Raw genomic sequence first — 20,891 nt, 5'->3', positions numbered from 1 at the left:
CTCAAAAAGAAAAAAAACAAAAGATGAAACCTAGAGGTAGACAGCAAGGAGAGGTGAAGACCAGTACAAAGCCTCCATCTGAGCCCTGAGGGAAGGCATTTGGGGGCAGGAGCACCTGTAGGTCATCTTCTTGCCTGGGGCTGTGAGGAGCTGGTTTCAAGGTTATCACACATTGGTGCTCCCAGGGCAGCTCATTCTCTCCACCCTGACAATGACCCAACCTTTGATCTCCTCCTCTCACCACACAGGGGGCTCCAGGCCCCAGCCCCAGAACCCCCTCCCTTCCTGTGACCGCCACCCCAACCCTCCTCCAATTTGGGGAAGCCACAGGGCCTCCCAGGCTGACAAACAGCTGTTCCAGCGGTGGAGGACAAGTCCCAAGCCTGACTCCGGCTCAGTCACCAAGGTCAGGGCAGAAGAGAGGAGGAGAGGTTAGAGAGGAGGAGTAACGGGAGGAAACCCAAGGGAAACAGAGTGGAAGAAATAAGAATGGGAGGGAGGGGGTGCGAATAAAGAGCGGAGATGAAGAGGCACAAACAGGGGAGAGGCAGCAGGCCTGGGTGGCAGGAGGAGAAAGCAAGAGAGGCCCATTTTAGAGATCTATTGCACATATTGGTGACTACTCAGTCACTTAGTGACTTTGGGAGACTGAGGCAAGCAGATTGCCTGAGATCACGAGTTCAAGACCACCCTGAGCAACATGGCGAAACCTCGTCTCTCCTAATTTAGTACAAAAAATTAGCGGGGCATGTTGGTGGGCGCCTGTAGTCCCAGCTACTCGGGAGGCTGAATGAAGCAGGAGAATCGCTTGAGCCTGGGAGGTGGAGGCTGCAGTGAGCCAAGATCGCGCCACTGCACTCCAGCCTGGGCGGCAGAGCAAGACTCTGTCTACAAAAAAAAAAAAAAAGTATTGCATATTTCAAAATTGCTAAAAGAGTAGGTTTGAAGTGTTCTAACCACAAAAAAAAGTAGGTGAGGTGATGGATATGTCAACTTGATTTCATCATTCCACAATTTCATCACCTTGTAGGCTGTAAATATATATTTATCAATTAAAACTTTTGAAAAGCATTGGTAAGATGGAAAATAATATGTAATTATGGTGTGTACCTGCAATCATCTAAGAGCGCATGTGTTCCAGTTTTAATAATTTTAGTAAAAGGAAAAAAAGAGGCCGGCCCAAGCGGCGGCGGCAGGCGCATGCGGGCAGCAGCGAGCACTGCCCAGCGGGACAACCTGCTGCCCGGACCAACCCCCGCTCTGGCCGCGCCAAGGCCTCGCCCCCACCCATGTAGCTCCGCCCCATTGCCCTCTCGCCCCGCCCCTTCCCCGCCCCCTCCGACTCCGCCCGGCTTCCGCCAACCCGCCCGACCCTTGCCCGGCCCCCGCACCTCTAGCTCCGCCCCATTGCGGTCCCGCCCCGCCCCGGCACCGCCAGCTCCGCCCCCGCCCCTCTAGCTCCGCCCCGCGGCCTCCGCGCCCCGCCCTGCGCGCTCGGGCTGGCTCGGCGGCTGCTGCGGGCGGGCAGGCGGGTGCGCCGAGGGCCGGTGCCCCGCAGCAGGTGGGCGGGGTGCGGTTGACGGCGGCGGCTGGGCCGGGGGCTGCCGGCTGCGCTCGGGCCGTGCGCGGCGGCGGTGCGGGCGCGCCATGGACTTCAACATGAAGAAGCTGGCGTCGGACGCGGGCATCTTCTTCACCCGGGCCGTGCAGGTGAGGCCTGGCGTCGCGCCGTGCGCCAGGGGCCCGGATGTGCGGCGGGCAGGGAGCACCCTGCGGCAGACGCTTGGGGACGCGGGGAGGCCCTCCCGGGCTGCTGCCCCCGTCCCCGCCGCGGGCGCACCTCTGCCTCCCTGAGCCCTTGCTGACCGGAAGAGGGAGAGAGCCCGTGCGGCCCGAGCCGGGCCTTGGCCCTGCTGCTTGGGGCGAGGCACCGGTGCCCACCCTTTGGGCTGGCTCGGTTACCCTGCTCCTCTGGCGCCTGCCCGGCTGAGGAGGGGAGGAGGCACCGGCTGGGTGCTACCTCCCTGGCCTTGTCCAGCAGTGACTGGCGCCTGGCGGGGCATTTAGCGACCTGGGTCCCAGGCCCAGGGACTCATGCGTCCTCCACAACCCCTTCTCCGAGCCTCAGTCTCCGCACCTGTGCAATGGGCGGCTGGTGCCATGAGTCCCTCATGGCCATTTCACACGCTTGGATAGTCAGGCCGGAAGCCAGGAGCTGTTTCTTTTCTGCTCCACGGGAGGTCTGTTTCCTTCGTCCCTAGGCCTGGGAGATGGGGAGAGGGCTGGGGTCTGGCTGGGAAGCTGTGCAGGCCCACGTTGCTGAGATTGGAAGAAGTCCTATCCGTTTAGGGGCAGAGAGAAACAGGCAACTCAACATCATGGGAAGACCTAGGGTCAGGTGTGGGTGGGAATGTGTCCTCCTGTGACCTTGGGGGAGGGGCCTTCACCTCACTGGGCCTCAGTTTCTCAGTCTGAAAAATGGGATCAGTATTCCTGCCTCCCAGGACAGATGCGAGGATTCTGTGGGACTCTGCATATGTGTGCTCACCAAAGGCAACCTCATTATTGGTGTCAACGTGGTTAATATTGCACCTGTGCAGCATGTGACCTTGGACAAGTCACTTCTCTCAGAGCCCCGCCCTCCCCTTCTGTGAATCTGGTGTAACACCGTGGTTATGGGATTCAGTGGGATTCTGCAGGCTCGGGGCTGGCCCATCCCAAGGTTCTGGGAGCAGGTCCTGTAGTCTTGTCTTTGTCGTTGTCATCGTTGTTGTTTCTGTTGAGTACAGTTCTCTCCCCACCCCCAACCCGGGCACTCCCCTCCCCAGGAGCCCACACCCAGCCAGCAACCCATGTAGTCATGTTTACTAGAAAGTGCTGTGTCCCGCTGAGGATTAGCATCCCAGCGAGAATTCACTGCTTAATGTGTTCCAAGTCTGGTGGGCAGCCCCAGCCCTAGTGGAGATGCCAGGATCCCAGAGCCCCTCGAATTGGACGGCCCCAGTCCATCTGGGAGGGGGGAACCCACTCTGCTGTTGGTATGGCAACCACACTATCTCCCACATCTGGGAAGAACCTGATCTGCCAGTTCCCTGCTAGGGCTGGGGCCCTGCTGCCTGACCTGGCCAGGGCTCTCAGGACCTAGGCAGAGCAGGGCCTAGGTGTGGCTCTGCTTGGTGGAGGATGCCCCATAGGGTCACTGTTACTGGAGTGGGAGCCAGCAGTCAGGCCCCAGCCTCGGGGTGGGAGGGAGGGAGCTGAGAGCTTTATAAATAGAGGCTTTCTCTGCTCTGCACGCCCACCCCACTGCTGCCATTTTCCTGGGAGCAGCCTTGGACTCCAGCACAAAACCCCTTCCCCTTGGCAGGATTGGGGCAGAGTGGCAGGCCCAGGGGATAGAGAGGCCTGAAATGTGACCTGGCAGGAGAAGCCACAGAGGGGCTCTGCCTGAGACCAAGCTGGCCTGGATGGGAGACAGCCAGGAGGGATGGGAGAGGGGTTCTTTATGATCAATACATGTGATGGGCTCAGGAACCTCCCAGTCCCTGCAGGTACAAGAAACAACTTTAAGAGCCTCCCCGGTCCAGCAAGGAACAAGGCCTTGGCCCTGAGATGAGGATCCAGAGGGCAGGATCCCTTTTGTATGGGTCATTCTGGGATGGTCTCCTACATGGAGGGCCCCTGAACTGTGCCCAGAAAGTAGGGAGGGGCTTGTGACATTGGTCCAAGTGGCAGGAGCAGCCCAGATAAGGGCACCAAGGCAAGAAAACCTAAGGCAGATTTGGACAAGACGCCAGTGGGGGTGGGAGAGGGCAGGAGGAGTGATAGTACTAATACTATTAGTAGTAATTGCAGTAATAATAATAGTAGTGGTAGAAGTAATACTTATAAAATCCAGAGAGGTGGTGGCATCGTCATCATGGAGCTAGGCAGACTGCAGTGGACATGGGATGGATGCCCTCTAGTTTGGGAAAGCTTGGTAGAACTTCTCACCTGGGCAGATGTGGCCTGTAAGGGAGGGCGGGGTGGGGTGTGCTGCTGTCAACCTTGGTAAGGAGGGGAGGTATTGAGGTGCACATTTTTTGGTACCATCAGGGTAGCTCCTGAGAGCTGAGGAGGGATGTGAGGGAGGCCGGCCAGGCTGCCTGCCTGCCTTCCTCCCTCCCTCCCTCCCTCCCTCCCTTTCTCCTTTCTTCTTTCCTTCCTTTTTTTTTTTTTTTGAGACAGGGTCTCATCTTGTCGCCCAGGCTGGAATGCAGTGGCACAATCTTGGCTCACTGCAACCTCCACCTTTCAGGTTCAAGTGATTCTCCTGCCTCAGCCTCCCGAGTAACTGGGATTATAGGCACCTGCCACCACTCCTGGCTAATTTTTTTTTTTTTTTTTTTACTTAGTGGAGACAGGGTTTCACCACGTTGGCCAGGCTGGTCTCAAACTCCTGGGCTCAAGTGATCCTCCGGCCTCAGCCTCCCAAAGTGCTGATATTACAGGCATGACCCACCATGCCTGGCCTTTTTTTTTTTTTTTTTTGAGACGGAGTCACTTTGTCACGCAGGCTGGCACAGTCTCAGCTCACTGCAGCCTCCACCTCCCCGGTTCAAGCAATTCTCCTGCCTCAGCCTCCCAAGTAGGTGGGATTACAGGCCCCCACCACCACGTCATGCTAATTCTTGTATTTTTAGTAGAGATGGGGTTTTACCATGTTAGCCAGGCTAGTCTCGAACTCCTGACCTCAAGTGATTCACCTGCCTTGGCCACCCAAAGTGCTAGGATTACAGGCATGAGCCACCATGCCCGGCTTGCTTGCTGTCTTTCTTTTTTTTTTTTTTTTTTGAGACAGAGTCTTGCTCTGTCACCCAGGCTGGAGTGCAGTGGCGTGATCTCGGCTCACTGCAAGCTCCACCTCCCAGGTTCATGCCATTCTCCTGTCTCAGCCTCCCGAGTAGCTGGGACTACAGGCGTCCACCACCACACCCGGCAAATTTTTTGCATTTTTAGTGGAGATGGGGTTTCACCATGTTAGCCAGGATGGTCTTGATCTCCTGACCTCGTGATCCGCCCGCCTCGGCCTCCCAAAATCTTTCTTTTTTTAAGGTAGGTTCTTGGTCTGTCACCCAGGCTGGAGTGCAGTGACATGATCTTGGCTCATTGCGACCTCCGCCTCCTGGGCTCCCACCTCAGCCCCTTGAGTAGCTGGGACTACAGGTGGGTGCCACCACGCCCAGCTAATATATATTTTTATTGAGACTAATATATATATATTTTTGAGACTGAGTCGCCCTCTGTGGCCCAGGCTGGAGTGCGGTGGTGTGATCTTGGCTCACTGCAAGCTCCGCCTCCCAGGTTCACGCCATTCTCCTGCCTCAGCCTCCCGAGTTACTGGGCCTACATGCACCCGCCACCACGCCCAGCTAATTTTTTGTATTTTTAGTAGAGAAGGGGCTTCACCTTGCTAGCCAGGATGGTCTCGATCTCCTGACCTCGTGATCCGCCTGCCTCGGCCTCCCAAAGTGCTGGGATTATAGGCATAAGCCACTGCGCCGGGCCTTTTTTTTTTTTTTTTTTTTTTTTTTTTTTGTAGAGATGAGGTCTCACTATGTTGCCCAGGCTGGTCTTGAACTCCTGGGATCAATCCATCCGCCCACGTCGGCCTTCCAAAGTGCTGGGATTATAGGCATGAGCCACTGCACCCAGCCAAGGCTTTTCATTAATGATGGTGATAATAATACTAGCTAACATGTATCAGCCCCATACTGTGTGCTGGCCAAATAGCCAATGAGCTAGATCCTGTTATCTGCATTCTCCAGGCAGGGGCTCTCAGGTCCAGAAGGGAGACTTTGCCTCTTCGAGCCTTGGTTTCCTCATTTGGGAAATGGGGTGAACGCCACCCCCCTCAAAGGACTGGGTGAGGTGATAGAGCCATGATGGGCCAAGGAAATCTGAGCCTCTGCTCTGGAAGGTCTCATTTTGGGGAGTGTGAGGAGGAAGAGGAGGCAGAGCCAGCCAGGGTGGGGGAGGGAGGAGGAGGCCAGGAGCAGCCGGCCCCAGGCAGGAGCTGAGGCCATACCCCTGGCAGCTGGGCCCTCCCAGCCTTGCAGGGAGAAACCCAAGCTCTGCTACATAATTGATGGCTGCTGAGCTCCTGGTGGCCGCCCAGCCTGCCACCCTCCCGCCGCAGCTGGAGCCGACTGCAGCCAGGGATGATTCATGGCTGACCGACTCCTGCATGGCCCTGCCCCTTGCTCAGCCTCAGTGGCAGCATCTGTGAAATGGGAAACAGCCCTCCTTGCGTTAGAGGTTGATGAGGTCATGAGGAAACCCTTAGGACAGGGCTGGCCAGCAGTGTTTGTTGTTCCTTACCTTACTCCTGCAGGTCTTCACCCTGGCTGTGACCTTGGGCAAGCCCTTTCCCCTAGCTGGAGAAGGCCTTGGTGTCCCTGTTTGGAAAATGGGGACATGTGTTTCAGGACCCTCTTAGATAAGAGGGGCCAGGACTTGGACCAGTTTCTGGTTGTTCCTAGGTAGCCCCCATGGCTTCTGCCAGCTTTGATGGGGACTCATGCAACATCCGAGCCCTGGGTGTGCCCAGCTGCTGGCTCTGATAGGCTGGCAGTGTTTCCGTCTACCCTACCAGGTGGCCAAAGCCAACCGTTTGGCCATCCTCCCTCCCTGCATTCCCCTTCCTTCCCAGACGTCTCTGCACCCATTAGCTCATAGCACCGGTGCCTTACGTGGGGCAGCAGCACTGTAGCAGACCCAGTCTTTATGTCTAACCCACATCTTTCCTCTTTCATCCTCATAACCTATGAGGGAGGTGCTATTATTCCCTTTTTTCAGCTCAGAAAACCAATGCTCAGAGAGGCAGAGCCCCTTGCCCAAAGTCACACAGCTTGACAGTGGCAGAACTAAGACTTGAATCAGGTCCTTCTGAACCCTGACCCTGGGTTCTTCCCCTCCCTCCTCTGGCACCCTCTCCCTAGCAGCTCCCAGCTGCCCATGGAGCCCCCTGATAACCCCAGACCCTGCTCCCTCCCCTGTTTGTCCTGAGCACTTTCTACCAAGTCCTCTCCTTCAGAGTCAGGCTCAAAGGACCCTAGGGCTGGCCTCTCCAGGGTTCCTCCCCACACTAAGCTGTGTGCCAGATTGTGTATGAATGTGCAATTTTGTGGTGAGAGAGTGTAGCTTTCATTGGATTTCCAAAAGAAGCTGTGATTCCCACACTCTGGCCCAGCCACCTCATTTCACAAAGGGGAAAACAGTGAGGCCCTGCCAGGTCACACAGTATCACCCTTGGGGCCAGTTCCTTGACCCTGGGGACTGCCTGGGTTCCTGCTGGTGGGGAGGGGCAGTCCTCCCTTTCCCCACCACTCCCCCACCTCCTTCTGAGCCCTCCCCACCCCTTGGCCTTCCCCTCTGCGTAGTTCACGGAGGAGAAATTTGGCCAGGCTGAGAAGACTGAGCTTGATGCCCACTTTGAAAACCTTCTGGCCCGGGCAGACAGCACCAAGAACTGGACAGAGAAGATCTTGAGGCAGACAGAGGTGCTGCTGCAGCCCAACCCCAGTGAGTGTGTGTTGGTGGGCCCGGGGAGGGATGCAGTCGTGGGGCAGGGATGCAGTCGTGGGGCAGGGATACAGTAGGAGACCTGGCCCTGCTGTGGCACAGGTGGGGCGGGGCTGCAGCCAGGGTTTCAGCTAGACTCTTGGGCTCGAGGCTGTTGAAGAGGGACAGTTAAAAGAAAATGGGGGACTCTGTGTTGGGCTGCCAGACACTCCAGGGCAGTGGAAATACTGAGTTTTGCACAGAAGAGTTAAAATGCCTGGAAGCTAAAACACATGTGGGAGAAGAGGCAGGCAGAACACACACCTGGTTGGTCACTCTCTTTTTTTTTTTTTTTTTTGAGATGGAGTCTTGCTCTGTCGCCCGTTCTGGAGTGCAATGGTGCAATCTTGGCTCACTGCAACCCTTGCCTCCTGGGTTCAAGCGATTCTCGTGCCTCAGCCTCCTGAATAGCTGGGACTACAGGCACACGCCACCACGCCCAGCTAATTTTTGTATTTTTAGTAGAGAAGGGGTTTCACCATGTTGGCCAGGCTGGTCTTGAACTCCTGACCTCAAATGATCCACCCACCTTGGCCTCCCAAAGTGCTGGAATTATAGGCAGAAGCCACCGTGTCCGGCCCAACCTGGTCACTTTCAAGAGGTCAGCAAGGCCCAGAGATGAAGGGACTGCCTGGAGCACACCCAGGCAGGCCCCCAAGGTCAAGCAGAAGCGACCTGCAGGACTTCCGGGGAAAGTAGGGTGGCTCCGGGTCGTGCTGTGTGTCTGCCTGTAAATCTACTCTGTGGCTCATTGAGGGGCCAGATAACTTTTGGGTGCCAGGAGCAGAGAATTGTGCAAGCATGTATTATGTTCTGTAATCATATTAATAAGGGAGAAGTGGACGGGCCCTGGCTTCCTCCTCTGTATAGTGCTGGGTCAATCACAACAGTCTCAGGGTTGGGCATGAGCAAGAGAATATTCTGGAAGTCAGCAGGCCAGGTGCACCTGTGGGCAGGGCTGGGTCTGGGTCTGTTTCTGTTTCATTTTTGGGCTTGAACTAAGGAGCCCTGGGGCTTTGGCTGCTGTCTCCCCACAGGTGCCCGAGTGGAGGAGTTCCTGTATGAGAAGCTGGACAGGAAGGTCCCCTCAAGGGTCACCAACGGGGAGCTGCTGGCTCAGTACATGGCAGACGCGGCCAGTGAGCTGGGGCCGACCACCCCCTATGGTGAGCAGGCCTCACAGCCAGGAACTAGGGTCATGGTCTTTAGCTCTGATTCTCCCTCCCTCACTTTCTTTTTTTACTTAAAAAAAAATTATACAAATAATACCTGAATTCATTCTAAATGTAAAAACTCTACGCAGAAAAAAAGAGTAAAAAATGGAGTCCTCTCTTAACCAGTTTTGGTTTGTGTGTATGTGTGTTTTTGGTTTTTTTGTTTTTTTTTGAGATGGAGTCTCGCTCTGTCGCCCAGGCTGGAGTGCAGTGGCACGATCTTGGCTCACTGCAAGCTCCACCTCCCGGGTTCCCGCCATTCTCCTGCCTCAGCCTCCCAGGTAGCTGGGATTACATGTGCCCACCAGCACACCTGGCTAACTTTTTTGTATTTTTAGTAGAGAAGGTGTTTTACCATGTTGGCCAGGCTGGTTTCCAACTCCTGACCTCAGGTGATCTGCCCGCCATGGCCTCCCAAAGTGCTGGGATTACAGGCATGAGCCAGTGCACCCGGCCGGAACCTGACTTTTTAACTTGACATCATATTACAGGTATCTTTTCACTGAAGCATTTATAGAACCATATCCATCTTTTTTTTTTCATCTTAAAATTTTATCCAAGTATAAGCTATATATTATAAAATGTGTTTAAGTGTATAATTCAATGATTTTTAGTAAATTTACAGAGTTGTACAAACATCTCCACAATCTAACTTTTTTTTTTTTTTTTTGAGGCAGAGTCTCACTCTGTCACCCAGGCTGGAGTGCGGTGGCGCAAGCTCGGCTCACTGCAACCTCCGCCTCCTGGGTTCAAGCATCCCGGGTCCTCCCTCAGCTACCCGAGGAGCTGGGATTACACGCGCCCGCCACCACTCCCAGCTAATTTTTGTATTTTTAGCAGAGACCGGGTTTCACCATGTTACCCAGGCAGGGTCTCGATCTCCTGACCTCCGGTGATCCACCCACCTCAGCCTCCCAAAGTGCTGGGATAACAGGCGTGAGCCACTGCGCCCAGCCAAACTTATTTATTTTTTATTTTCTATTATCTTTTTTGTGACAGGGTCTGGCTCTGTCCCCCAGGCTGGATTGCAGTGGTGCAATCTCAGCTCACTGCAACCTCTGCCTTCTGGGCTGAAGGCATCCTTCCACCTCAGCCTCCTGATTAGCTGGGATTGCAGGTGTCCACCACCATGCCCTTCTAATTTTTATATTTTTCTGTAGAGATGGGGATCTCGCTATGTTGCCCAGGCTGATCTCAAAGTCCTAAGCTGAAGCGACCTCCCACCTTGGCCTCCCAAAGTGCTGGGATTACAGGAGTGTGCCACCATGCCCGGCCCACAGTCTAATTTAAAGAGCATTTCCATCACACCCCAAAAGTCCTTCATGTCTATTGTCAAGCCCCATTTTCACCTCCAGCCAGCCAACCACTAACGTGTTTTCAGTCCCTATAAGTTCTTCTTTTCTGAACATTTTATATAAATGGAATCATATGACATGTTGTTTCTTGCATTTAGCTGTTTTTACCTAACATAATTTTTTTTTTTTTTTTGAGACGGAGTCTCGCTCTGACGCCCAGGCTGGAGTGCAGTGGTGCAATCTCGACTCACTGTAAGCTCCGCCTCCCGGGTTCATGCCATTCTCCTGCCTCAGCCTCCCAAGTAGCTGGGACTACAGGCACCCGCCATCATGCCAGGCTAATTTTTTTTTTTTTTAGTGGAGACGGGGTTTCACCGTGTTAGCCATGATAGTCGATCTCCTGACCTCGTGATCCACCCGCCTTGGCCTCCCAAAGTGCTGGGATTACAGGTGTGAGCCATCATGCCTGGTGTATTTTTTGTATTTTTAATAGAGACGGGGGTCTCACTATGTTGGCCAGGCTGGTCTCAAACGCCTGATCTCAAGTGATCGCCTGCCTTAGCCTCCCAAAGTGCTGGGATTACAGGCATGAGCCAGCACACCCAGCCTCATATTTTGTATTGTTTTAATCCTTTTAAATTTATTGAGACTTGTTTCATGACCTAGTATATGGTCTATCTGGGGAATGTCCTAGGTTCACTTGAGAAGATGTTATATTATGCTGTTGAGGGTGCAGTGCTGTATAGATGTCAGCGAGGCCACATTGGTTAATAGTGTTCAGGGCTTGTATGTCCTAGCTGATTTTGTCTTGTCCTATTCATTATCAAGAGTAGACTATTGAGGCTGGGCATGGTGGCTCACGCCTGTAATCCCACCACTTTGGGAGGTCAAGGTGGTTGGATCACCTGAGGTCAGGAGTTCAAGACCAGCCTGGCCAACACGGTGAAACCCTGTCTCTACTAAAAATACAAAAAATTAGCTGGGCATGCTGGTGCGCGCCTGTAGTCCCAGCTACTCGGGAGGCTGAGGCAGGAGAATCACTGGAACCCGGGAGGCATAGGTTGCAGTAAGCCAAGAGTGCGCCACTATACACCAGCCTGGGAGACAGAGCGAGACTCTGTCTCAAAAAAAAAAAAAAAAAAAAAAAGAGCAGAATATTGAAGTTTCCAACTATTACTATTGAATTGTCTATTTCTCTCTTTGTCAGTGTTTGCCTTATGTATTTTGGAACTGTCTTAGGTCTGTATGTTTATATTTGTGCATCTTCCTGATGAATTGACTCTTTTATTATAAAATACTACTCTTTGTCTCTAGTACTATTTTGTCTTAAAGTCTATTTTGTATGGTAGTAGTATAGCCATGTTAACTCTCTCGTGGTTACTGCATACATGGTGTACTTTTTTCAGCCCATTCATGTCTTTAAAGTGTATCTTTGGATTTTTTTTTCTGTCACCCAGGTGGGAGTGCAGTGGTGCGATCTTGGCTCACTGTGACCTCCACCTCCCGGTTTCAAGCGATTATCCTGCCTCAGCCTCCTGAGTAGCTGGGATTACAGGTGCTTGCCACCATGCCTGGCTAGTTTTTGTATTTTTTGTAGAGACAGGGTTTCACCAAGTTGGTCAGGCTGGTCTTGAACTCCTGACCTCGTGATCCGCCCGCCTCAGCTTTCCAAAGTGCTGGGATTACAGGTGTGAGCCTCCGCGCCCGGCCGTATCTGTTTTTTTTTTTTTTTTTTTTTTAAGACAGTCTTGCTCTTGTTGCCCAGGCTGGAGTGCAGTGGTGTGACGTTGGCTCATTGCAACCTCCGCCTCCTGGGTTCAAGCAATTCTCCTGCCTCAGTCTCCCAAGTAGCTGGAATTACAGATGCATACCACCACACCCAGCTAATTTTTGTATTTTTAGTAGAGACGAGGTTTTGCCATGTTGTCCAGGTTGGTCTCGAACTCCTGACCTCAAGTGACCCATCCACTTTGGCCTCCCAAAGTGCTAGAGTTACAGGCGTGAGCCACTGCACCTGGCCTTGCCTTCACTTTTGAAGGATTGTTTTGCTATATATAGAATTCCTGGATGAACAATTTTTTCTTTACTTTGAATATATTATCTTACTGCTGTCTGGCTTCTATTGTTTCTAATGAGAAGACAATTCATCTTATTGTAGCTCTCTTGTATGTGATGAATCAAACCATGTTTTTTCTTTTCTTTTCTTTTCTTTTTTTTTAAAGACAGGATCTTGCTCTGTCACCCAGACTGGAGTGCAGTGGTGCAATCATAGCTTACTACTATAGCCTCAAACTCCTGGGTTCAAATGATCCTTCTGCCTGGGCCTCCCAAAGTATGGGGATTACAGGTGTGAGCCAGCACGCCCAGCCTCTTATTGTTTCTTCAGATATTTTTTCTGCCTTATTTTCTCCTCCTCTTCTGGGACTCTTGTTACTCATATGTTGGTTCACTTGACAGTGCCCCATAGGTTCTGAGGCGCTGCTCATTTTTCTTACTATTTTTTATTTATTTTTTATAAAGATGAGGTTTTGCCATGTTGTCCAGGCTGGTCTTGAACAGCTGGGCTCAAGCAGTCTGCCCACCTTGGTTTTCCAAAGTGCTGAGATTACAGATGTGAGCCACAGCATCCAGCCCAGTAGTTTTTCTTGATTAAATGCTTTTCAATTTGTTTTTTGCCTTGGTCAATTTGCAGAGTCCAGAAATGGATGTTTTTGACAATTGTGTCCAGTTTTCTTTCAATTTGTTTTATTTTCAAAGAGATAACGTCTCCTTATGTTGCCCAGGGTGGTCTCGAACTGCTGAGCTCAAGTGATCCTCCCGTCTCGGCCTCCCAGAGTGCTGGGATTATAGGTGTGAGCCATCGCACCTGGTGTGGTGTCCAGTTTTATTGTTACTTTCTTTGGGAGGGGATTTGTTGAGCTCCTTTCTCTGACATTCTGGAAGTCTAACCCACATCTTTATAATGGCTGCATTGTGTTTCATATTTTGGCTGTCGCATTGTTTATGTGTCAGTCGCCAGTTGATGGTGTAGTGTAGGTTGCTTCTGCTTTTTCCCAGGCAAAGCATTCTGCACTGAGCACCCCGGCCCTTGTTCTTCAGCAAGCTCTTCCTGAGCCCTCTCCTGCTGCCTGTAGATCAGAGTAGCCTGAGCCTGACCTTCTTCCTCACCCTTCAACTCTGTTTTCTCAGGGAAGACACTGATCAAGGTGGCAGAAGCTGAAAAGCAACTGGGAGCCGCAGAGAGGGATTTTATCCACACGGCCTCCATCAGCTTCCTCACACCCTTGCGCAACTTCCTGGAGGGGGACTGGAAGACCATCTCGGTGAGGGCCCTGGGACTATTCCGCTTCCTGGTAACCATGGCAGTTCCCTCCTCAGAGCCTTTGAGCACAGGCTCTCTTCCAGTGCTGGGGCTACAAAACTCCTGAGGCCTCCCCAGAGAGGGCTCCTTTGGACTGAGTGACCTCCTATCTCTGGGCCTCAGTTTCCCTGTCTTGGCTTGATGGTCCCTGGCACCAATCTTGCCATGCATGGCTCAGGGTCTCCCAGGGCAGCCCAGGGTCTCACTGTCCCCATGCCCTGCCCTGTAGAAGGAGAGGCGGCTCCTCCAAAACCGGCGTCTGGACTTGGATGCCTGCAAAGCGAGGCTGAAGAAGGCCAAGGCTGCAGAAGCCAAAGCCACGGTAGGTGTCCCCGCTCCCCGCTGGCCTCCTGGCCCAGGCTCTGGCTGGAGCCAAGGGGTGGCGGCATGAAGGGACCTGGTATTTGGCATGATCTCTCTCCCCTCTCCCTGGCTGGAGATGCCTGGCTGGGGGCTGCTGGGCTGAGCCTCTCTGTCCCTGCCCTCAAGGGAGCCTTGGTGGCCCCCGAGCTCTGGTTCCCGGGGAGACATCTACGGTGTGGGTGGAGCAGCAGTGCCCCCAGTTGGGTGCACCACCCCGCCAGGCAGCTGGAGTCTCCTGCATGCCCTGCCCTGCCCTCCTAGATGCTCGGCTCTGTCCCCGGCTCTGCCCGGGCATGGCACCTTCTTACTAACTCTACTACTTGCTGCTTGAACGTCAGGCCCAGGGTCCCTGTGCTCAGGCGCCCCCACGATGGTGTGGAAAACCTGGGAGCTGGACTGCCCGCCCGCTTGCTCAGGGCTGTGTCTGAGGGGCCCCATGAGATTGGATAGGGCCTGGGCCATCTGGCGCCCCCTTCACTCCCAGCTCACTGAGGCCTGTTCAGCCTGGCTGGGTCAATGGGACGCAGCCTGGGACAATGTGCCCAGGGCGAGGCCAGGATTGGAGGAGCTGGGCCCAAGGGTGAACACCCTCCTGGCACGAGAGGTTGCTCGGGGGTGCCGGGCCTAAAGGCTGCCTCACACCTTTCAGAGGGAACTCCCAGGCCCAGGGCCTACTAGGGACATGGCTACCTGTGGCTGCCAGGTGATTAGCCAAGGGAGGCCAGGCCTAGCCTGGGCTCACAGCTGCCCATGCACCTTGCGTCCCCCTCCCACAGTGTGGCCCCAGAGCCAGCACTGCCCCTGGCGAGAACCGTCTCAGGTCACTCAAGTGTGTGGGGTCTAGATCAGAGGCAGGGGTGTAGCTGTTTCAATCTTGGGGTTGGCTAGGGTGACCTGTGCCTATTGGGATGACCTCTTCTAAGGCACCTGAACAGGACAGTCTCCCCCATCACTCAGGGCCAGACTATGTCTCTGGAGTAACTCAGCTAGAACACACTCTCTCCATCAGCCAGGCCAGGGGAGCCTTTCCTTAGTCATTGCAGTGGTGTGACCTCTCCCTCACCTGGTGGGCCTGGACAACCTCACATCCTGGGGTTGGGCCAGGCCACCCTTTCTAGTGCTAGGACTTGGGCAACCCCGGGAACAGCATTCCAGAGGACTCAAGCTCCACAGCTCTGTCCCCATAAGCACGCACATGTTAGGACTCTTCAGGAGGGCAGGCTGTGGTGCCTCCCTCCGCCTGACCGCCTGGTGTCCCCTCCCACTGGGGCCTGGGGGGCCTGCTCCTGCCTGCGCTGTGGACTCACTAACTCTTTGTTTTTGTTCCTTTCCGTCCTGCTTTGGGTAACTTGGCTCAGTGTGAGGGAGATGTGAGTATACCTGTCCCACGCGCTGTGCTGCTTCCGGTCTGCCCATCTTGCCCGTGGACCCACGGTGCCGTGGCCAGCCCACGTCCTTGGGGCATTTTGCAAGCAGCTGGTCTCCCCGCCAGAGCCTCTACTGTGCAGGGCCTCTGGTTTAGGGGGGATGCCAGGCGTTGGGGCCTGTGAGTCAGCTTTTTGCAAATGTTGGACGCCTGTCACTCTGTCTGCCCATGCATCCATCTGTCCACCCTCATTGTCGGGAGGGGCCTGGCCCTTGATGCAGGAGCGAGAGATGTGGTGTGCGGATTCTGGGATGGAAAAAGCCATCCCAGGTTGGGGTGGGCTGTGTTTGCGGGACCCTGGGGCATCTGAGTGCCACTGGTCTGGGGAGGAGGGGGCTGTGGCCCCTGGCAGGGGACAGCCCAGCCTGTGACTTGCTCAGGCAGCCTCGGCCATCTCCTCACCGCATTTGCTCTCCTGGGCTCCAGTGCCTGCAGCCACTTGATCTTTATCTGGACTCTCCAAGTCCCTAGGCCCCTCATCTCCAGGTGGTTGGAGTTGGGAGAAGGGGGTTTGTGTTGTGTTTGTATCCCCCTGTCCCTGAGGTCAGGCCTCCTGGCATCTCCTTGTGCAAGACTCTGGGGTAGCCTCCTGACCTCGACCCTGGCCCTGGCCCAGGGTGACCCCCTTCCCACATGAACTCTGTTCCCCGCCAGACGGTGCCTGACTTTCAGGAGACTAGACCTCGTAATTACATTCTCTCGGCCAGCGCCTCCGCGGTAAGCGCACCCCACCCCCACCCCACCCCTCGTCCTCCTCTCTCCCCACGTCCCACGCCACTGCCTCTGACTGCCACAGGAGCTAGAAGCCAGCGGGTAAGGTGGGGGCACTGCCATGTGATCAGGTCAGTCCTGAGACACTGGGGAGGGGCAGCAGCCCCCACCTCTGTTCATGGCCTGGCCCGGGTGCCCTGTGGCCATGGAGCTGGACTTGTTTCCCTCTGCAAAATGCTGGAGCTGGCGGCAGGGCCAGCTGCACTGAGTAGTGTGGAGAACTCAGGGCAGCACCTGTCCCATCCCCAGGGCCCCTCCACCTCCTGCTGTCTCTGAATGCCAGGCCCTGGGGAGGCCCTGAGGATAGAGGAGGAGGCCTGGCCATGCCTTTCCGGAGTTCACAGACCCCTAAAGACAGGAGGCATGGACGGCGGTGTAGGCCTGGAGAGCGCCTGAGGGGCGGGAGGGCCTGAGGCTGTGCTAAGGCCCAGAGGTCCTGGAGCAGGGCATGTCTTGTTCTGAGGAGGCTTAGGCAGGGCCCCTGGGGGAGTTGGGGCAGGAGGTGGGGAGGACAGGATCGTGGAGTCTTCGCATGTCATGGTGTCTGTTGGTTTTTAAGCTTTCTTGGGAAGTCTGGTGTTTCCTGTGTAGTCTGGGGACTAGGCCACACCTCTCCCTCATGCTTGTCACCACTGCTGCACCTTGTCTGCCCACTTTCTCTCCTTCCCGCCCCTGGGGGTGAGACCCTCACCTCTCTCGTGAGCATGCTGCCTCATGTCTTTCGTGCCGTCGTTCTGTGGCTGGGTGACTGTTCCTCAGGCCGCCAACCCTAGTTGGCTCTCACAGCAACTTCCAGTGCTCCTGGACGGGGACTTCCTAAGCAGCATGGGGGCCACACGGGCGGGCCACACATACTGGCCTGGGTCCGCATTCCCTGTTTCAGGCTGTTGTCTCGGGTCATCTCCGGAAGCGGCAGGAGCGCTGGGTCTCCTGGTCGTGGCCGGGCAGCGTCTTTCTTCTTCAGGGTCTGGATGCCACTTCCCGCCTCCTCCCTGTGCCCAGTGGAAGGAGAAACATCCTAGAGGGTGGAGACTGCCCTGTTTTTCTTTTGCCATTGAGTCCCAGTGTGACTCAGGCACGAGGCTGCCTTTCTCTGCCAGAGGACAGAAAGGTTCAGTGACTGGCCCAGGGTCACACAGTTCTGCCTCCCAGCCCACCAGCCTGAGCCAACAGTCAAGATGGGGTGGGGACACTCAGTCTCTCTTGAGACCCCACTAAAGAGTCTGGGGCTGACACTGTAGGAGAGATATAAGCAGGACTTCTGCTGGCTGCTCCCCTCCTGCATGAGGCATGTTAGAGGGACTGGGACCGCCAGCCCCCAGCTCCCATGCCGGGCCTTGGCCCAGTCTCAGCTCCTGTTTGGGAGGGTGGGGCAGAGGGGCAGGGGGGCAGAAGTTGAGTCTGGGAGCTGGGGCGGGGCACAGGCTCTAGGGTCCAGCTGTCCTCCTCTCCCCTCCCCTGCTGGCCACTCCTGCTGCCGTCTCCACAGCTTTGGAATGATGAAGTGGACAAGGTAAGTTGGGGCCTGGGGGGCTGGGCTCGGGGAAGAAGGGGTGGTGGGGTGTAGGCACACTTGCTGCTGTGGGGTCTGATCTGTTTCTCACTCTGCCCCACACCCACTGTGGAGGGGTTACTGCTTTCCCTCCCTGGGCCTCAGTTTCCCCTCTGTGGGGAAATGTTTTCTCCACAATACCCTGTAGCACACAGTAGGCCCTCAGGATGCACTTGCTGGGTGGATTTCTCTGATGGGTGATGGAGGGTCTGTCACTGCAGCTGCCTGTGGGGTCCTGAGTGGGGCTCTAGCTTCTCTGGGGTTGGGGCTCCAGGTGTGAAGTCAGGCATAGACCCAGAAGGCTCTCTGTGTTCCCAGGGGAAAGGGACAGGCGGCTCCCAGGTAGGCTCCAGGGGAAGACTGCGGGGAAGCTGGTGGGTGGTGCGTGGGTGCTCATGGCTGCCCTGCCCTGCCCTGCCCAGGCTGAGCAGGAGCTCCGCGTGGCCCAGACAGAGTTTGACCGGCAAGCAGAAGTGACCCGTCTCTTGCTGGAGGGAATCAGTAGCACTCACGTGAGTCCCCCTGCCCACCCTCACTAAAGCCCAACCCTCAGCAGGCACCAGGTGTGCCTGAACCACAAGGTCAGCAGGGCTGCCCCAGAATGGCCCTCACAGAGCAAGTCCCACCGGGGAGGGTGTGGGCACAGGGGCAGGGCACCCTGGAATGCCGGAGCAAGGTCTGGTAGAGGACGGGGATGGGGATGGAATTTTTTGCTCTGAGGGCGGGAGGTTAGAAGTCAGCCTCTGGCCTCTTCCCCACAGGTGAACCACCTGCGCTGCCTCCACGAGTTCGTCAAGTCTCAGACAACCTACTACGCACAGTGCTACCGCCACATGCTGGACTTGCAGAAGCAGCTGGGCAGGTGCGGGGCCAGCACTGCTGAGCCCACTGGGGCCCCCTGGCTCCCATACCCCGTCCGTGGGCAGCATGAGCTCCTCTGGGCAAGTCCTGTGACACAAAGCTGGGTTGGAGGGCTCTGCCAGAACCCACTCTGGGCCCGGGCACCTCATGTGTATGAAGGTGGAGGGCCTTACTGATGGCTGAGTCCCCTGGAGCCCCTGAGGGTTTCTAGGGAATGCCTGGGTGGGGAGGATGGCAGGGACCAGGGGGTGGGGCCATCTCACCCTTCCCTTGCTTTGCTTCTCCCTTTGTGCTGCCAGCTCCCAGGGTGCCATGTGAGTAGCTGGGGCTGGAGTGGGGCTCCTGGGGCTGGGGAGGAGAGTTTGCCTCTGGGGTCCCTTCTGGGACTCCCACCTGCTAAGATGTATCCCTCCTCTCCAGATTTCCAGGCACCTTCGTGGGCACCACAGAGCCTGCCTCCCCACCCCTGAGCAGCACCTCACCCACCACCGCTGCGGCCACTATGCCTGTGGTGCCCTCTGTGGCCAGCCTGGCCCCTCCGGGGGAGGCCTCGCTCTGCCTGGAAGAGGTGGCCCCCCCTGCCAGTGGGACCCGCAAAGCTCGGGTGCTCTATGACTACGAGGCAGCCGACAGCAGTGAGCTGGCCCTGCTGGCTGATGAGGTGGGCCTGGTGCCACAAGGTGGGGCAGGAATGGGCTGGGTGAGGAGCAGCCTGGGCGCTGGGATCAGGCACATGAGGCCTGGAGGGGCCCTGTTGGGAAAGCAGGGACCAGCAGGTTAAAGAGGGCATCTCCAGCTCTGAGGAAGCAATCCCTGCTCTGCTGGGTCTCTGTGGAGCAAGTGAGATGAGCACCAGCCACTGAAGGTGTAGCACATGCCACGGGCCATGGGGAGGTGGCAGCTCTGTCCCCACTTAGTCCTGGGGCCAGTTCCACCCTTGGCCAGGCCATGACCGTCCTCTACTGCCATCTCTGCAGCTCATCACTGTCTACAGCCTGCCTGGCATGGACCCTGACTGGCTCATTGGCGAGAGAGGCAACAAGAAGGGCAAGGTCCCTGTCACCTACTTGGAACTGCTCAGCTAGGCAGGCCCCCCATCCCCCCGCATTCTGGCCTGGGCAGGAGAGGATGGGCGCAGCCCTGCCACTTAACTTGTTTGTTGGTGACACAGCTGTTCAGAGTGGGGAGAAGAATTTACCCCATTCTGTCCCTGCCCCTAGTCACCTAGCTGTGAGGGTGCCTGAGGCTGAATGGCCCCACCCCTCCCCTAGCCCTGCTTCTGACCTACGGCTCTGGAGCCCCTGCCCCTGCCTGCATCCCCGAGCACCCCACTCTCCCGGCTCCACTAAGGAGGGAGGGGCTGTCTGCAGCAGCTGCACTCAGCACCTAGGCCAGGGTGGGGCCGCCGCAGATGGGCGCAGGAAGCCCCAGGTGCCCTCAGCAAGAGCCTTGCCTTTCAGTTGCCAAAAGCTGTCGGGGGAATGCGGCAAGGCACACAGGGCTCTGGCAGCCCCTGGGGACTGGGTGCTGCCCCTGGGAGGGGAGAGCCTGGCCAGGGCTGGTGTTGGGCCCGGAGCAGCATCTTCCGGTGCTATCCTCCCCTCCCACCCCTCACGGCTCAAGCCAAGTCCAGCGGCCGCAGCCTCCACCTCTCCACACTCACTTTTTATCTGGTGTTTTTACTTCTGTCTGCGTTTGCTCTCTAGCCAATAAACCCTCCTTGTGTGCGAGTCACCTGGGCTCCTGTCAGGGCCTGGCCCTGAGGGTGGGAAAGGGAAGGGTAGACTCACCCTCTGCCCCACTCTTCCACAGAGTGAGCAGGGGCCTTTCGGCTGCCCCGGCCCCCAGCTCTCTAAGTTGGGAAGTGCAGCCCTCCCTGTCTTCCGTGGGGCCTGTGCCTCTCAGAGGGCAGTGCTGTTCCTGGACATAAAGCCGCACAAGGAACGTTTTATTCCTAAGAAAAAGTTTCCTAAATTTGGATTGTGGAGCGGACTGTAGAATGCACCTGACAGTTCAAGCTCAAGACGTGGGTAGCGGTCAGTGCTTTCTGCAGGCCGGGCGTTTTGCCCAGCACGTGCCCCTGTGCCGTGGGTTCTCATGCCGTTCTCGGTGTCCACATTTCACAGATGAGATCAACAAGACAGTCACCTCCTCAAGGGACCACAATTGGCAAGCGGCCAAGCAGGGACTGAAGCCCGGGCAGCCTGATTCTAGAAGCCCTAAGTGGTGGCTGTGTTTTAGATGGCCCCTAGCAGGACCTAGCATTCTGACTTCGGTCCTGAGAAGGCCAACAGCCAGTAGGCCCCACTGCTGGGGCTTCTGAAGAGGGGATCGGGGGATGACAGGGGCACAGGGCTATAAATAGGAAGGCACAGAGCTTCAAGAAAGGCTCACCCAGGGATGAGCTCAGCCCACTGGGCCAACGAAAGCAGGGCCAGGGACAGGA

The 20,891-nt window shown here is 56.0% G+C and overlaps 1 protein-coding gene across 6 annotated transcripts; it reads left to right on the top strand.

The window, feature by feature from the left end:
- The first annotated feature begins 1,477 nt into the window (after window positions 1-1,477).
- On the top strand, window positions 1,478-20,179 carry SH3GLB2 (SH3 domain containing GRB2 like, endophilin B2). 6 transcript variants are annotated; one of them, XM_054501163.2, is made up of 12 exons: window positions 1,480-1,710; window positions 7,422-7,563; window positions 8,640-8,768; window positions 13,301-13,434; window positions 13,702-13,794; window positions 15,916-15,978; window positions 17,522-17,545; window positions 18,007-18,096; window positions 18,346-18,446; window positions 18,745-18,759; window positions 18,866-19,106; window positions 19,423-20,179. In XM_054501163.2, exons 1-12 carry the CDS (start codon window positions 1,648-1,650, stop codon window positions 19,528-19,530), a joined length of 1,203 nt encoding a protein of 400 aa, XP_054357138.1. In that variant the 5' UTR covers window positions 1,480-1,647; the 3' UTR covers window positions 19,531-20,179. The 6 variants fall into 6 exon arrangements, with proteins under 6 accessions (XP_063506473.1, XP_054357138.1, XP_054357140.1 ...); XM_054501165.2 differs by lacking the exon at window positions 15,916-15,978; XM_054501164.2 differs by lacking the exon at window positions 18,745-18,759 and having other exon boundaries at window positions 1,484-1,710.
- Window positions 20,180-20,891: the final 712 nt, after the last annotated feature.

This window comes from Pongo pygmaeus, chromosome 13 (genome assembly GCF_028885625.2).
Source record: "Pongo pygmaeus isolate AG05252 chromosome 13, NHGRI_mPonPyg2-v2.0_pri, whole genome shotgun sequence".
NCBI lineage: Eukaryota > Metazoa > Chordata > Mammalia > Primates > Hominidae > Pongo > Pongo pygmaeus.
The sequence above is the reverse complement of the archived record's forward strand: the minus strand, read 5'-3'. Positions and strand labels throughout refer to the sequence as shown.

Excerpts from the sequence above, each read along its gene's own strand:
- SH3GLB2 (XM_054501163.2), top strand. The coding sequence starts at position 1,648 with ATGGACTTCAACATGAAGAAGCTGGCGTCGGACGCGGGCATCTTCTTC. Across the intron at positions 1,711-7,421 it reads TCTTCACCCGGGCCGTGCAG|TTCACGGAGGAGAAATTTGG; the intron begins GTGAGGCCTGGC and ends CCCTCTGCGTAG. Across the intron at positions 15,979-17,521 it reads TCTCGGCCAGCGCCTCCGCG|CTTTGGAATGATGAAGTGGA; the intron begins GTAAGCGCACCC and ends CCGTCTCCACAG.